At 38.3% G+C, this 17,201-nt stretch overlaps 2 protein-coding genes across 2 annotated transcripts; one reads left to right on the top strand and one right to left on the bottom strand.

Moving 5' to 3' along the window:
* Positions 1 to 4,210: 4,210 nt before the first annotated feature.
* On the bottom strand, positions 4,211 to 5,594 carry LOC111339333 (neuromedin-U receptor 2). Its single transcript, XM_022945976.2, has one exon. It carries the CDS (start codon positions 5,431 to 5,433, stop codon positions 4,351 to 4,353), a length of 1,083 nt encoding a protein of 360 aa, XP_022801711.1. The 5' UTR covers positions 5,434 to 5,594; the 3' UTR covers positions 4,211 to 4,350.
* Positions 5,595 to 11,780: 6,186 nt separating this feature from the next.
* Positions 11,781 to 17,163, top strand: LOC111339328 (uncharacterized). The gene is made up of 4 exons (XM_022945968.2): positions 11,781 to 11,798; positions 12,275 to 12,414; positions 14,384 to 14,500; positions 15,554 to 17,163. The coding sequence occupies exons 3-4, from the start codon at positions 14,386 to 14,388 to the stop codon at positions 16,720 to 16,722; spliced, it is 1,284 nt and encodes a 427-aa protein (XP_022801703.2). The 5' UTR covers positions 11,781 to 11,798; positions 12,275 to 12,414; positions 14,384 to 14,385; the 3' UTR covers positions 16,723 to 17,163.
* Positions 17,164 to 17,201: the final 38 nt, after the last annotated feature.

The raw sequence follows: 17,201 nt of genomic DNA, 5'->3' as shown, positions 1-17,201 counted from the left end.
GAGGACTATATATAAACATGCGTAGTATGTATTGGAATTCGTAAAATTATGTTAGTTAATAACACAGCATAAACTTGTGCAGCATATTACTCCCATGCGAATACTACTCAGTCGATTGATCGCCCAAACTGTTCAGCTAAGCCTTTTGGGCCGGGAGGGAAATAGTTATTTTTACAGTTGTTTAAAAGTAGTGTTAATAAGCTAGTGCAGTTTCCGAATTATATCACGATTTTACATGCATGTATGTACAAAGGCAGGAATTCTTTGTTACGTACATCTGTCTGGTGAAGATCCCTACAAAATTTTATCCTCCAATATACTAACAACAAATAATCTGTTTACGTCGGGAAACTTTCTTCATATCGAAACATTCCTTGATTTAGTATACCTTCGAAAAGCTATGCCATGATTTTTTAAACGTGCGACGCTGAAACTTAAGAGCTCTTTATTAATAAAGTTAGCAATTACAAATACTTAACTATGAGGCGTCGCTGGGGGTCACGATTTCGTTTTTGAGCCATTCCTTAACTCACGCGAGTAAGGACATATCTTAAGTTACATCAGCAGTTAGGAGTCGAAAAATACATAAGATATACTATATAATAGAAAGATCAAAGATTATATCTAAAAATAGGCCTATTTACTAAAATATTCTTAAATATGTCAGTCTTCATATCCGGGCGATAAGCAATTTTGTTTCTGAGTTGGTACTTTGTTTGTTTCTTCGGAATGATGTTACTAAGCGGGAAATCGGTATCCACTGAAAGTACCTTGAGACACTTCTACGAGTGTCTAGGTTCTCGATAAAACACTCAAGTCCATATAACTCATCTTATACAATGATAAAGGTAAAAAATCGAAGAGAAATATAAAACACAAGATTGATATTTTCACATCCAAACCTAGATAAATCGTCAAAAACTACAAATGTAAGTCCTCTTGGCAATCCTTAGTATGTCATCTTTGGTGTACAGTCAGCATCAGAGGGTCTCTGTTACCCAATGGAAGTGTATTCTCTCTCTTTCATTGCAGAATATTTTGAGGGAACAATCCTAAACAGGCACAAACCAAAATATTTGTCAACCACGAAATGTCAATCACATGGATATACAAATAGCTTACAAATTGAGCGATACTTGGAACTGGGAATTCAGCTTAAACTTTATAACTTGGGAGCCATTATAATTGTATTCTGAGTACTTGTGATCATCAGGCAGCATCCCGAAGTACAAATCTTTCATCTTCACCGTTTGATTACCGCGTACAAGTGAAATGTTTTGGCAGCCTTCTGCCAGAAAGACTCAAAATTTTCTTGATTGGCGCATTCCTTTAAATCATGGCTTGTAAATTGAAAAATCTGCCACATTTGAGGCACCTGAAAAACATTTGTCCTTAGTCCAAGGCAGAACGACAGCGCCATTGAAGACTGGTAAAGCTCGACAAATGTAGGTTAAAAAACACCAAGTGCACTTGTCCCACTGAACAGATAACTGATCGTTTTGCAAAATATACAAAAATTTGCCTGGTGCACTTGGGCCCTTACGCTCGCCAGCGAGTGCGCAAATCCACATCTTACGAGCTCAAGATTTCATGGTTTGTGTGTGAGTCTCGCCCGCACCGTGGCATTACCAACGAAAAAACTACAAAGGGACAGGATCGATGACCTAAACTTTTAGAAAAGGTTTCACCTAAATCAGAAGGCGGCTACAAGAAATTCCAAAACTCTGCGAATTTTTTTTGTTATTTGCGCAAAATTTCTTATCTCAGATTTTTGTATTTGCATGTACATTTATTTGGGAATGTATAATTCTTCCAAGTTGTAGACAGTGATTGAAATCTGAACGTCTGGTTTGGTGACAAAACCCAGGGCAATTATAGCTTTAGATTAGTTTTTGTCTTTAATTTGAAATTTCCTTTAAACGTAAAATATTTTGAAAAAGGAAGGCTCGCCTAGATTGCACCTTACTATTGATTGCGATTCGAGGCATTTTGGCTCTAAAACTTGATATATCTCAAACTTTAAAGTTTCGATACGTTTATACTTAAGGTGTGCATAGTCAATCCAATGAAAAAATATTGGGTTGTCGAATTCTGGAAACAAAAGCCATGTAAACGCAGTCTATCGATGATCCTCTTAATAAAGGGAGCGAGCGGCACTCGCCAGAGGAATGCTGCTTTGCAGGGACGGCGGAGCATGTCGGGGACTTACCAAGCTAGCTAAGAAACCTTTGTTGTCCTATCTTCTAGTGAAGAGTACTTCAGGAAAATATGTGATTCAGTTAAATCAAGTGTAAGAACACAAATATGAACAAAACCGGATTCGAAGAAGATATTTTTGCGAATACGCGCTCCTTGAAAAAATACTAATATTTTGTGGTTTTCTTTGCATCAAGTTATATTCGAAATTTAAACGACCATTGCAGTAGAAAGAGGAGATATTATACATTTTACAGTTACAACTGAAAAAGACAACATAACCTATAGCTATAGCGGACGAGCCTTTTCCAAGTACCATCTTTCACAATGAAAATACTCTTTGTCGAGATAACTGGAAAATTTGAAATTTTGAGCAACTTTACCTGACTTTAAGGATACAAGTTTTTGCAGAGAAAAAATGACAGAATTTATTTTTATCATAATCGTCGGGTTGTATGCATAGGGATCCTATCAATAATGCCATCTTGTTTATTTAGATCAACATCGCCTTTCGGCGGTGTTATAAAACTAACGAAACGCCGTTAGCGCAACAAAGTAGCAGACAGTTGAAAGGTTTTGGCGTCCCAAAATCGCAGTTTGAGTTTCGAACTGCGATTCAGCGGTTATAAGCATCAATGACAGATCAGTCAGAGACTTATCAATATTCAAACAAAACTATCTGCGACACGCATCCAAAACAAGTGTCTCTTATGCAAAACTTTTAGCAGCCACGTGAAGTCATTTTAAGCCCTGACTGTGCACACTAATGTGCGTTTAAAAGCCTTCACTTTGATTCAGACAAAAAAGAGCAAAACAGTCACACCCACGTTAGCGTTTTTGTTCTGCTCTCAACTGTACACACAACTGTGCTTTTGGTGGAAAACTTTTACATTTTGATATATTTCCGTCCATCGTCTATACTACAGAGCAGTTTTCGTCACCGTTTTGGGAAACCTACATTTTCATTCATCTACACGAGAAACGGAGCCGCTCAAAAACGCTGCGTTTTCAAATCGCCCCCTTCTGAAAATGTCTACGAAAGTCTCCGTTTTCAGTGGCGTTTGCGTGCGCTTTAGCGTGAACGATAGGAAGGAGAGCCTTGAAAACTATGTGTTTTCGAATCCTATAGCTGGTCGGAGCCTTTATTTCGCAAAATAAGAGAATATGATGGAGACCAGTAAGATAACCTCAAGTCGTTGTAGAAGAGCGTAAAATATATGAGCTTACTAAACAATCACTAGCTCGCAACTCACAACTTTTCGGGACACTGTTTAAAACGCTCTTTTAGAATCTCGAGGTATGAAGGAAGGAAAACTTCCCTTTGCAATTGATGAAAGCTAATTCTATGAAAGAAATCAGGTTAGGGTGGTCTGAATCAGGCTTGGTCTTCTGCTGAAAGACCTGTCGATTAGAAATTTATCCAGGCTTAATGAAGCCGTATGTTATCTCTTAGTAAAACTATATAGAACGGTACGGGCAAGCCGTAGTCTGAGTGCCGATGAGCAGTGCACGGCGCACCTGAAGAGACAAGCTTTCAAAAAACACTGATAACAGCCATTTGTTTTGTAATTATCTTTTTAATCATCATTATCATTATCTTTGTTGCTATCATTATTGTGTCTGTTCATCAAAAGTTCTTGAAGCTTTCCGAAATCCTTTTTAGGGTCACGCCTTATTTTGGAATTGAGTACACCCATTAAGTTCGTTATTTTAAAGAAGAAAATCGATCTAATTTTTCATTTCTATACTCCCATTGCATTTACATCACGTAAAACATGAACAAATCTACTGCAAAAGCCTTTCGCTGCATCCCGTGGTTTAACCCTATTTGATTTTATAACGGCGCTAAAGAATTTCATAGCCGCAATGTCAGAAGAGAAAAGAGAACGAATAATGTGTTGCACCGGTGTCTCCCTCGTCGGCAAACCTATTGGAGGATTGCGATAATAGAGGCGGGAAGTTGATTCGATACTGTGATACCTCGGGCTTCTTCAAAGAGCAGCATACGCGCAACCCCATTTCCTGAAATGACAGCTTTATTTATTCAGGTCAATTAATATATACCTGCACAGTAAGTGTATTCATACGTGGCTAATGTTGCCATTCTAATTCATTTTTTTTATATATATTTATATACATATATTTTCCTCACGTTCAAAGATTGGTTTCGTTCACGGCGAGGCTCGATTGCCTTGAAAAAATGAAAGCTGATACTTGTTTGTTCTGATGATCACGAGATCTTCGGCTTAATGTTGACGACCCCTGAAAAATACTTGAGAAATAACCCGATCGAGTCTTTCTGAGTACCCGTTGGAATACATTCTTCATGCAGTGACGAAACTGGCTGCTTACGATGGAATAAATAACAGGATTAGCGGACGAGTTCAAAATTACAAACAAGGTGACTGCGAACATTAAATTTTCATAATAGTCTTGACGGGCAAGCGCAGGCCAAGATACAAAAATTAGTCTAAGAATTGTCAAAGGAAGCATTGTGACCCCGAATACCACAACGATTGGTGTGAGAATTCTCTTTGCTCGTTTGTTTTGACGGAGTCGAAGAGTCTTAAGCTTGGTTCGTCTTGAGATCTCTTGATTTCTTTTCAAATCCTTGAGGAAGGAGCTGCTGTTTTTCAACTTGCGTGATATAGCCAAGTATGTCCAAGATATTATAACAAGGGGAAGAACATACGATGACAAGGTCAATATCACCACGTACACTCGCAGTAATAACCACGAATGCCATACTGGACCACACCATTTTTCACCAGTTGGAAATTCACGGTACTTGAGTACAAAATTCAGCGGTAGAGAAAACATTAAAAATGATATTATCCATATGAAAAAAACGATGATTTTGGCTTTTTTCAATGGCGTCTTTCCCATGTTTTCTTTGGGCTTTCGCAGGAGGACTATCTTGCGATACCTCTCAACTGCTATGATTGTGATGCACCAAATGGAAGCGCCGTAGAATGCTTCAGTGAGAGAGTATAAGTAAAGGCAAGAGAATCTTCCGAAAGGCCAGTTCATGGGAAGCTCCATCCTTACGACGATGAGAGGAAAGACAAAAAGTAATGTCCCAAGGTCTGCAATTGCTAAGTTTTGAATATAAAAGTCAGCGGACGTTTTCTTTTTTACGAGTTTTCCAAACACGAAGACCACCATAAGGTTTCCAAAAACCCCAAACAAGGTCACTAAGACTTGTAGCGTAAGTTTCACAGTCAAGGACAAATTCATATCGGCGTCGTCTTCAAGCGAGGCTGGATTCAGATAAAGATGTATTGTTGCTTCAAGAACATTTGAATGCGATGATTATTTACATGAACGTGCTCCTCGCTCTCAATTTGGCTGGTGCCGGTCACGAGGCCAATGTAAATAGTTAACGTTAATGGATAACAGTTGGAGCTCTCATTACTTTCTGTCTTTAATTCAATATTTAATGAGTGATATCTATGGCTTCAGCGCCCCATAAGCTGATCACTTCGATTAGCATTCTTCAAGTACATATCAATTTCCATGGTTTTATTACCGAAAAAACTGTGGACCGGAGTGATCATTACGCACTAAGTCCAAAACAAATAGCGTGGGTCTCGCGAGAAGCATTCGACGCCGGTAATCAGTGTGGAACAATTCGTCTGATAGATGGATGGCTGAACAGATTTAAAACTTTGACAAAAACATAACAGATCTAGAATAGTCGAAAGATCCATTATTTATTTCTAGAACGTCTCACTATGTATCATTTTTATCTTATCAAATACCGTAAGTAAACATTGACTCTTAAAAATATGTTTTAAGCATGAGATTACCTGTACACTTATGTTACTTCCAAAAGAAAAAGCCAAAACAAAATTGGTGTCAGCATCGCAATCACTAAAACACTGAAGGGCACCTCGTTGTTGTATAATCTTTTAAGGTTATTATGTATTCCTGTAATTAGTCTATCTTCGCGCCATTTAAGGGGGATCTTTCGTTCTAAATTTTCCAACAGGCTTTTCCTTGTCGTTTGGAAAACAGTTGCTATATAATCTAAAAATAAACTTGCAAATTAATTTTCTTTTTGTCGCGTTGCCATTTCAACCGCTCAAATGAAAAGCAGTTGTGTTCGCAGTTTGTAATATTGCCCAAAAATCATTCTTGTCTACTTGTACAAATAATATTTGTAATCATCATTATTTATTCATGATGCAAAATTGCATTTATTAAGAAATATATCAAAAATAGCAAGAATTTCATCCAAAAATGAAGAACACGAGTTTCAGTCGGTCTCTTCACCTACAGCAAATAATTTGTCTTGAAGTAAATACATTTACGGCTTACGGACTGTCATTCAACCTTGCACACGAAATTCTATAAACAACAACTTCCAAAAGAATTCTTCTAACATCTTTTTTAGAAGAAAACTTCGGAATTCTCGGTCGCATTGCATGGAATTTAGAAATGTTCCCATATTTTAAACGGCGGAAGTTTTTGAGGGCAATCAAAGCAAATAGAGAGATTTTGTTGCATGAATAATGTGCTGAAGGAATCTGACTACATCCCTCCGTGGTTCTTTGTCCGATAACTAGCCTGCCATCCTAAAGATTGTATGTTTTTCAATTGAGAAGCAAATTTGTTTTCTTCACATGGATTCGCTGTTACCACCCCAAGAGATGATTATTTTTAAAGCCCCTTCTGTGGGTAAAGTATATTTTTTTTCAAATGCCCTGCTAATATTTTCAAGCTCCTCAGCAGGATGATATTGTCATTGGATTCCCTATCATTTACCCAACTGTGTTCCTTGCTGAGGGTTTCTCACTGAGCACTATGCAACGTTCTAAACTCTACCTTCAACTGAGTTTTATCCATGGTGAAAATCATTTGCGCATACAAATAATTCTTTGAATGCATTCGACATTGTCTAAAAGACCAGAATAGAAACGATTCGATGACGTTTTCATAAATCGTACAAACTGCAGAGGCTAATATTACTCACAATTCGCCAGCTATTGTGCCGTGAGGTTTTCCATCATACTCGAGGGTTTTTCATTTTGATTTTATTTAAATTTTAGACGTGGTTATTCATTAACCAAAATAAAGAACACTACAAAGTTACATGATAAGACGCAAAGAATCTAACTTGAAGGCATCGCTAAGTCCCAGACAAATTCCTCTCCATCGATTGCTTTCTGTATCGAAATATTCAAATTTTGAGATCGACGTGAGAGGTCCTTCAATAAGAACCACGTAACAAGTATCAGTATTATTATCGTTGTTATAATTTTTCTCTTAATTTACGAACTTAAGATGAAAATCTAATCTTTCTGAACACAGCAGAGGTCGCTTCACAAGCAGCACGTATGAGCGTAGGAACCTAACACGTTTAAAATAAATGAGTTTCACTGATCGATCAGTACCGTTACATAATGTTCGAATCAAAAGGATTTTAGGGTGAATTCAAATTAAACTAAATATTCCTTGATATGGTTGATAATGCAGTAAATGGCTTGAACCCGGGGTAACATGTGAAGGTGTAGTCTGATCGTCCGGGTGAGTGTAGTCCTGAGAAGGACTGTTGTCGGTGGTAGTGACTGACGTTTCGACACAGGTTGTCGAAACGTCAGTCACTACCACCGACAACAGTCCTTCTCAGGACTACACTCACCCGGACGATCAGACTACACCTTCACATGGTTGATAATGCATAAATGAAGTTCTTTCGCTCCAAGATGTCCATGTCGTTGCAGTTTGGGCGTAAATGGTATTCATTTGAAATCGTAATGAGTCAAGTACATTCGATTGTATCATTCATCGGTTGATCCTTAATTCGCCAAAGGGATTTTTTTTTGTTGAGTAACGACATAGAACGAAAGCTTAACCGGGAAACCGTTGATATTAAAGGCCAGGTGCATTTAACCTTCGCGTCAATCTCTCAAGGGTATGAACGAAAGATTACACGAGCTGAGAGCTTGAAAATTTTTCGAAAAACTAAAAAATTTGCCGGAGAAAAATACAAGATGAATATCATATTCATGATATGTACCCAGCACAATTTCCAAGATGTTTTGTGCCGTGAGATTTTCCATTCATACCAGATGATTTTAATTTTCAGTTTATTCTATTTATCTATACACTTATCCTTGTATTTGTGGTGGTTAGTAAAAGGGGATGTGGTAAAAAAAAAACCGATTTTAATTTCTGGATGTGTTTATTCATTGTTATGAAATAACTGTGTTATTATGAGGGTCTTGATTGGTTTGAAACCTATCAGTTATTGCGTCAATAAACGCACTAAAACATACTCTGTTCTGTTTGTAATAAGTAGTTTCTTAGAAATCGACTTTGAAAAAAAGGCTAGCGCTAAGAAGTCACGACGTTTCGACCTCTGTGAGGTCATTTTCAAGTGAGTAAGTTTTCCAAATCAGCATAAATATGTTAAAGCAAGTTGAAGACGATAAAATGTGGCGAACGCTAAAATATGTGAAAAAGTGTAAACAATATACAATAGAGGAGAATAAAAGAATAAAGGAATAAAATAATAAAATAATCGCAGCACGAATGGTTCTAAACAAATAGTTTGGCGCCAATTGAATCGCACTGTTTGTTTAGCGTTGGTTTCAGCTCTTTGATGAAAAACATTTCAAAAACAAGACAGTCAAATCTGTTCTGACACTTCCTTAAGATTCGAAAACTCTGTGTGATGTCTTCTGGCTCCAGGTCGTGCTGCTCTCTGAGGTAGTGTCCGATTGCCGATCCAACTGAAACCAACGCTAAACAAACAGTGCGATTCAATTGGCGCCAAACTATTTGTTTAGAACAATTCGTGCTAGCTTTTATTTCAAAGTCTGTTCTGTTTTCAGTTTATTTTATAAAAGCAGAAAACTGCATTTCCTATCGGTTGACCGCCGTCGTATCTTGAAAAGTCTGTAAATCACTCGCCCTCAACTCGCATCCCGTGTGGCCGTGGGTTATTAAGCCGATAAAACGTGGGGTCTTTTTCTACAACTATCTTCGGAGCAGTAATTATCATATTAAGACGAGGAACAAATGACGCAAATCCAGGTCGGTTTTGGGAATCCACTCTTGGTAAATAGCATATTCAAAATACGACACCAGATTTCAGTGAAAATCATCAGTAATTAAAGAAAAGTAACATATAGCTTAGATAAGCAATGCCGCGTAGAATCATTTAAGTCGCCGATGATTATTACCTTTATAATGAGTATTTCAAATTTCACTTTTGTCGTTTGACGGATCCTGAAAAAAGGTTTTGCAAAGGCTATCAGCAGGCTCCAACAGATAACAAACGTGGCAATGTATGCTCTGATTGGCAGGACCCGGTAGTAATACGAGATATCTTGATTCGTGAATACTTTCAAGAACATTAGCTGGAATATGGTGGGTAGTTCGGAAAATATGGAATGCCGGAATTCGGAGCCGGAGCCGGAATACTCGGAATACCCGGAATTCCCAGAATTCCCGGAATGACCGAAAAATAACAAATTTTAAAAAAATAAAAGTATATAAATAAAGAAATAAGAACATATTAAACAAATGCAATATTTCCAATTAGTTTAAAAATCACCCAACTATTACAAATTATTATTATCCAACTACACCTAGACGAGTACGAATAACGCTATAGACGTGTACAAATATCACGCGGTATTTGTACTCGTCTATTGTAGTACCGGTTAAACAGGTTTTCTCGGATCGCACAAGCGAAGAATTGGTTGTAGTTACGAAAAAAAGTGGCGGACAATTTGAATCACATTTCCGACGACGAAGAGTCAGAATGGCTGGCAAATATAGATCTAAGTTCATTTGATGAATCGAACGAAGAAAAAAAGCTTGACGACCAGAAAATTTCTTCATTTTATGAAGAAAATAGAAAGAGCAACACAACAACGCGTCAATTCCGTTCCGCTTCGTAAACTTCTGTCACGCACTCCCCGTAAATAAATATCAGCGAAATCGGCCCGCTGAAACAACAGTATGGCGTGTTGGATAATAAATAACTTATTAGACGTTTTGTTGTGTAGTATCGCTGAGTATTTCTACTCGTTATTTCTATTTTCACTCGCCCTACGGGCTCGTCAAAATACGACACAACTCGTAAGAATACTCAGCGATACTACGCAACAAAACGTCTAATAAGATATACATACTCTACCTTAAATGATTATTAACCACACATTGGGAGCTATCAAAGCAGCTACCATTAAGACCAGCCGTCTACAGTTAAAATTGAGAGATCGTCAGTAACTCGACACTTTTTCGCGTCTATTATAGATACCATGAATATATACCTTTAAATATATATCTTGTACTGATGGATTCTTCTAAACAAGGTTTATATTCAAAGGTATATATTCAAGGTATTTATAATAGACGCGAAAAAGTGTCGGGTAACTGACGATCTCTCAATTTTAACTGTAGACGGCTGGTCTTAATGGTAGCTGCTTTGATAGCTCCCAATGTGTGGTTAATAATTATTTAAGGTAGAGTATTAATTTGTAATAGTTCGGAGCTTTTTACAATTGAACTGTAAACTAATTGGAAATATTGCATTTGTTTAATCTTCTGCAATGATTCCGGCTGGAAAAGCGTGGCGGCCTAATGGTCACGGCGCCCTAGACATCCTACACGTGTGTAAATGACTGGAGGCGAATTTGAAACGGGGAGAAACCATGTGATGGATGAGGAAGGGAGAGTAGAAATATTTCGTCGCTTAGGCTGTGTGGGCTACTGGCCTGACGCAGACTTTTGGCGGCTTTTGGTAGACGTTTTGGCGGCTTTTGTCATCTGATATCTGGAAAGCTACATTTAAATCTTTAAGAGCAATATAGGTAAACCAAAAAGAAATAAAATCCATGTGACTGAGACAAAGATGACGGTCGTCTCGTTTGTTTATTCTGGAAAAAATTTATGGTGAATCAATGTAAGTAGCCAGTGGATAAGGCATTGTGTTTCTTTTTTAAGAAAATGAGAGGTTATAAGAACAAATAAACCTTCAGTTTACAATTGAATTTTCCGTAATTTCCCCTGAAGTATTGAAAATATGATAGCGAAGGTTTTGGCCTTTTTTGGTCTGGCGGTGTTTACATGAAAGCTAAGGGTAAAGTTCACAATCAGTGCGGTATTTTCCATCTGAACATAGACGTATGCAGTGTGTTGAACACGTGCATGTTTCATTTAATATGTTATTCAGCGCAAACAACTCGTGTACATTGCTGGCTAATATGTTTTGAAATCATCTTTCAACAGCGGGGGCGGGGGGGAGTGCGGGCACTACATGTTTACCCTTAGTCCACATTCTTGCGAAAGGTATACGAAGGTCGAGTTGGATTTTCGTAGAAACAGTGCTATATACTGCCAGTGTCGTATCAAATAGGATCGCATGGTGTAGCTAGGGCTCATTCAAGTCAAATTCTGAGCATTTTAGCAGTTCTTTTGGCCTAACTCTCATTGCATTATATTTAAGTCGAGATGCTCTGCTTTCTTGACTGCTCCTCATCCCATGGGTGTTTATACTTTTTTTCTCTTCTGTTTAGGAATTTTTCAAAATACCTCAGCCATGATATGATTAACAGTAAAATCAAGCTAAGAGGACATTTCCTCAGGTAACTACATTCAATGAAGGATCTTTGCACGTCTTTCTCTCGTATCACTGCATAAAAACCTGACATGTAATTTGTTACGTAACAAGAATTCCTAAACTAGCTTCGTTACAACATATCAAGTTGCAGTCATTTCCCCTCAATACCAAAACACTAAACTTCTAGATCTTAACCCAGAACTACTACAATTTTAATCAAGGGAAAAGTGCCCTTGATGTAATTACTCGCATATTTTCATATTCCAAAATTGTTAGGGCGATTTGAACATTTTATTTCATTTGCGTCATTTGCAATTACAAGGTTATTTTAAGATTCGAATCGTGTAACTATATCTTGTAACATTAGAAGAAACTTCCCTTGGAATCTTTCAAAAGATTAACCTCCAGCCAGCCACTCAGTGGTTAAATGACACAAAAACTTGAACTACTGGTTAACTTAGACTTTCGTGCAATTTTCCATTGTGTTTATTTTTTCACTAGAATGTTAAGACTTCTACCCAACCCACTGTTTGGTTAAAAACAGTCAACCCCATGAAAAAGGTCATTAGTCGCCAGTACCACAAAGGAGAGAAGCAGTTAAGGCAGAATTTTGATTCCTAAACCACTGATCAATAGTAAAGGTAAGCTGTAGTTTCTTTTGCTTTACTGTCATCATCTTTGCTGTTGCCTTTTGTAGCCCTACATAAAACTCATGCGAACAAGAGGAAACGCGCGTGGCGCACGTTTTGCGGTCATATTAACGGAAAGTCAGGGAGCGCGCCGGGGTAGATCTACAGAAGTTGCATCAAGTGCGCGTGATAATAATCATAATCTGCCTCCGCATACACGCTGTTTCTCCTTTATCAGCGAGTGTTTCTAATTACTCAAAAAGATGTTAACAAATGTAAGGGATTAGGTCTATCATACTAAAAAAAAAAAGCAGTCAATCAGTTTAAAACAGGTCGGACGCTGAAAGGAGAGTCTCAGCTTAATTCCGCACTCGATGACCTTGATGTCGTGAGATTTTAAAGTCGATATCTCACTAATATCACTTGGCCAGCCAGCAACAATTTAATCGAAAAATCAGTTCATTTTAAAGCAATTTGCAACCGAAAATTACGAGCATTTTTCAAAGATAAGCGAAGTGATAAGTTAAATGCATTTTCAACACATCGTGATTACGGAGATCAATTCAACCTGTAGCATCCACAAAATTTAAAACTCGCCGACTTTAAATAACTCAATAGTTTTACGATTAAAAAATCCTAAAACTCTCTTAATGATCTTTGTAAATGTGACTCCTCAGAGCTATGTTGGAGCCAAGGTTTATTTAGCGTTCTTGTCAATTTTAATGTAACACCTGTTGTTACATTTGATTCATATCAAAATTAACTGAATATTGCATATGAAACGACTTTATTTCTGATCGGGCTTTCAAGATTCTACAAGGTTAGGTTAAATGGCATGTTACCTTAAAGATAAATTCCTGAAAGATGCATGATCACTCAGGTAAATAACATTGAAACTCGACGCAAAAGTATCATGAGGTTGTTTCCCACATGACGATGGTAAAATGATTGAAGTAACAACGACCAAAGCATTTGGGCAAAACAACGTTTTAGCTTTGTCATAAAACTGGAAAATTGCCCGGATACATTACAAGCTTAAACATATCGTTTCCTTTCTTCTCTATGAGAGGTTCAAAAATCTTCCCAATCACTGGCCTCGCGCCTAAAGCAAACTGTGCTAAATCAGTCTGAAGTTCCTGTAAGGTCATATTCTATGATTTTTTTTAAGCGTTCTATCCTTGTTGAAGGATTAAACAGTACATGCGAGAGCGATCCCAGTTGGTAAGCATTTAAGCGCTTGCCGACATAAGTTCTTTTTCCTTCCGGTACATAGGCCCTCCAGAGAGCGATCTGTATTCTTCATTCCGGTTAAAATACCTCCCGCAAGTCATATATCTGAGAAAAATACCGTAGTTTTAGTGTCTTACTCAAAATTTAACAAATCTTAAAACAAGACTAAACACATAAGGAGAAAATTAAAAGGCGCGTATTGTATATATATCTATGTTGATGACATCTTGCAAGGAAAAGGATATTTTGAAATGTTTTAAAGTACAATTGGAATACTTTTAAGTACTTACAAGTACTTACTTGCAAAATGTTAAAACACAGTAACCCCAATGAAGGGAAACCATATTTCACAAAGAACAAAACTGGATTAATTGAAAATAATACATGTATTTATCATTTGTCAGCCCGCAGTTAGAAATCTAAACCGATAAAATAATGATAGTGATCAATCTCGTATGAAACATAACGAGCTTCATAAAGCTAGGTGCGTCAAATGGCCCTGATTCTCGATTTTGGAGGAGGTGATTCGGAAAATAGTTTTTGCCTGCGAGGAGCTTACAAATAGTAGAACGCACTATTTGATCAGGGGGTAGTTATAGCTATAGTTTCCAGGTTTTTGAGCTTTGTAATTGGTGGAAGAGAGGGTTCCACGACGTGAAACAAGCTGCGTATGTTTGTCGGGAATATTTTCTTCGTGAGAATAAGAATTTGCAATCTCAGTTAAATGATTCGACTTCCCTTCACATTGCAGAAATGGCGTCTATTTATTGGACAGCAGTCTTTCTCTTATGTTGGATGGTAATGGTGTCCGTAGCCGGTCGTAGGCAGCTAACAAAGAACCCCAACCACACGAAGGAGCAAAAGAGAGGTACGTAAGCCTGTCACATTATTTGAATATTTGGGTTTTCACTTACACGAAAGAAGATAGCATACTTTAGGAACCTATGTATAAAGGCTGATAGTTTCGAAAGAAACTGTTTGGGCTGCGTCGGTGGGAGTAACGAAATAATTTGGATATATCAACAAAGTTGAAATGGTAAATTGGCCACCGTAATGATTACAAACGCTGACGTTTCGAGCGATAGCCCTTCGTCGGAGCGAATAGAGGAATTGTGGGTTGTGTCCTTTCATTCACAACACTGATAAAATATCGCGACCTAAACGATCCATTAAGATCACCGATCACTTCACGTGCACCTCCGCCAATGTAATCTATTGCATAACTTGCACTTATTGCAAAAAGATATACATCGGCGAAACAGGCAGAAGACTAGGTGACCGATTCCGAGAACACCTTCGAGACTTGGAAAGGAATGACAAGGACACATCGAAACCAGTCGCTAGACATTTTAATTTACCTAATCATTCTAAGCAACATATGGCAATCTGCGGTCTTTCCTTGCACTTAAGTGGCACGGAAAGCCGTAAAAATCTTGAACAAAAGCTCATCTTTCAAACCGGCAGTCTAAATCCCACAGGGATCAACGAACGCTTTTCATTCCACTAATTTATTCATGTTTTTCTCGTTGCCATGCTCCCACCAATAACGTAGCTCCATTTTCTGCCTTTAAAAGCACACACAACCCACAATTCCTCTATTCGCTCCGACGAAGGGCTAACGCTCGAAACGTCAGCTTTTGTAATCATTACGGTGGCCAATTTACCATTTCAACTTTGTTGATATATCTAAATTATTTAGGAACCTATGATCGCTATTTGACAAGAAGGCAATGTATGGACCATCTTGACTAAAATCCTTTGAAATTCTACTCCATGCATAGCCTACCTTCAATGTAGACACAATGTTATGACTGACAGAGTAACAATTCGGTGAAGAATTATAAGAAAAGAAAAGAAAAGCTCTTGTAGTTGCCAGCCATTGCTAAAATTCCTGACTTATTTTGCCTTTTTCCTCTCAAAGGTAAAGCTACAACAAGCGATTTCTGGTGCCCTACATGTCAGGGACCCACAAAGGAATCCTGTGATGGCAGCTTGACAAACACAACTTGTCCCAAGGCAACCTTTTGCTTAACTGTCTGGGACGAAAACATGTTTGCTCGGAAATGTGTCAACAGAAAGATGCTCGATCTGCTGACGGAAAATTGTGTCAATGTTAGCCCCACAGCGCGAAAATGCGGGCGACGAAATAAACCATACCACTTGTCCTGGTGCGAACAATCAGGCTGCAGAGCTAAAGAACCAGGGGAAGTAAACAAACCCGAAAGTGACCCATTTTTGTGCCCAACCTGTCAGAGCTCCTCCCGAGAGTCATGTGACTCCACTTTGGCACAAACTACCTGCCCCAAGGCAGACCTTTGTATGACACTGCAGGATGAGAACGTTTTCGTTCGGAAGTGCGTCAACAGGAAGATGCGTAAACTGTTGACCAAGGACTGCACGAGAGCTGGAAGATCCGAAGAATGGGTATGCCGCAAAAAGAGGCGGTTCCACGTTTCATTTTGTAATCAATCAGGCTGCAAAGCAGATTTTTCTAAAGTGACCAAAGATCGTTATCATGAAGAGGAAGAAAAGGTGACAAAACCTTTCTGGTGTCCAACATGTCAAAGCACTTCAGAGGAGTCCTGTGCTGCTACTCTCACCAACACAACTTGCCCTAAAGCTGATTTCTGCCTGGCTTTGTGGGATGAAAAAGTCTTCACGAGGAAGTGTATCAATAAAAAGATGCTTGGTGTGCTGACAAAAAACTGCAGGCGTGGGAGCTCCATGGAATGGGAATGTAATCGAAAGCGAAATTATCACGTGACTGTGTGTAACCAGCCAGGCTGCACAGCTAAAGTGACAGAAATTTCTACAGAGAATGAAATCCCCGAAGATTCTTCCTTTAGGTGCCCCACCTGTCCGCTAGGCAAGAATTCCCAGCGATGCGACAATGAAATGATGATGACCGAATGTCCAATGGCTACCCGGTGCGTGGTGCTGCGTGTGAATGGTACAGTTGACGTCGAGAACGTTTTTACGCGCAGTTGTGTGAATGAAAAGATCTTTAAAATGATCAACAGAGGTTGCAAAAACAGGCATGGTTGTGAAATTGCTTCCTGTACTCAGTCTGGTTGCAAACCGATGCTATAGTGTTGAGCTGACACATTTTTGTGACGGTTATGTCGTGAACGTAATATTTCCTCTGTTTTTTATGAGCCACACTTTGAGAGCCTGTTAGGTGAAAATGTGTTTGATGCATATTAGACACTTTTTTTTAAGTATGTACAGTCGTATAATACACCAAATCCTCCTTTGTATATTTGAAGGCTCAATTAGTTCAAGTTGTAGTGTATTTCTAGAGTAATATATAAATTTTTTCATCAACAGAGGACGCAAGCTAACAGCATTACTTGTTAAAAAGTAGCATTCACCTTGTCCGATTCTGTAACTCCGAATAACCTCCGTAGTATATGTTAGTCCAGACCGCCATATTCGGACGGCAACACAATAAAAATGTAGTTTTTGTGTGCAGGTTTCTCCCGGGCAATATCTGTATGCCGCAGTATTGAAATAAAGATATATATTACCACATGAACATTGCAAGTTATGACTTTATAGCCGAATTTATG

The sequence above is a fragment of the Stylophora pistillata genome, chromosome 3, assembly GCF_964205215.1.
Source record: "Stylophora pistillata chromosome 3, jaStyPist1.2, whole genome shotgun sequence".
Lineage (NCBI taxonomy): Eukaryota > Metazoa > Cnidaria > Anthozoa > Scleractinia > Pocilloporidae > Stylophora > Stylophora pistillata.
This window is presented reverse-complemented; position numbering and strand designations above follow the sequence as displayed.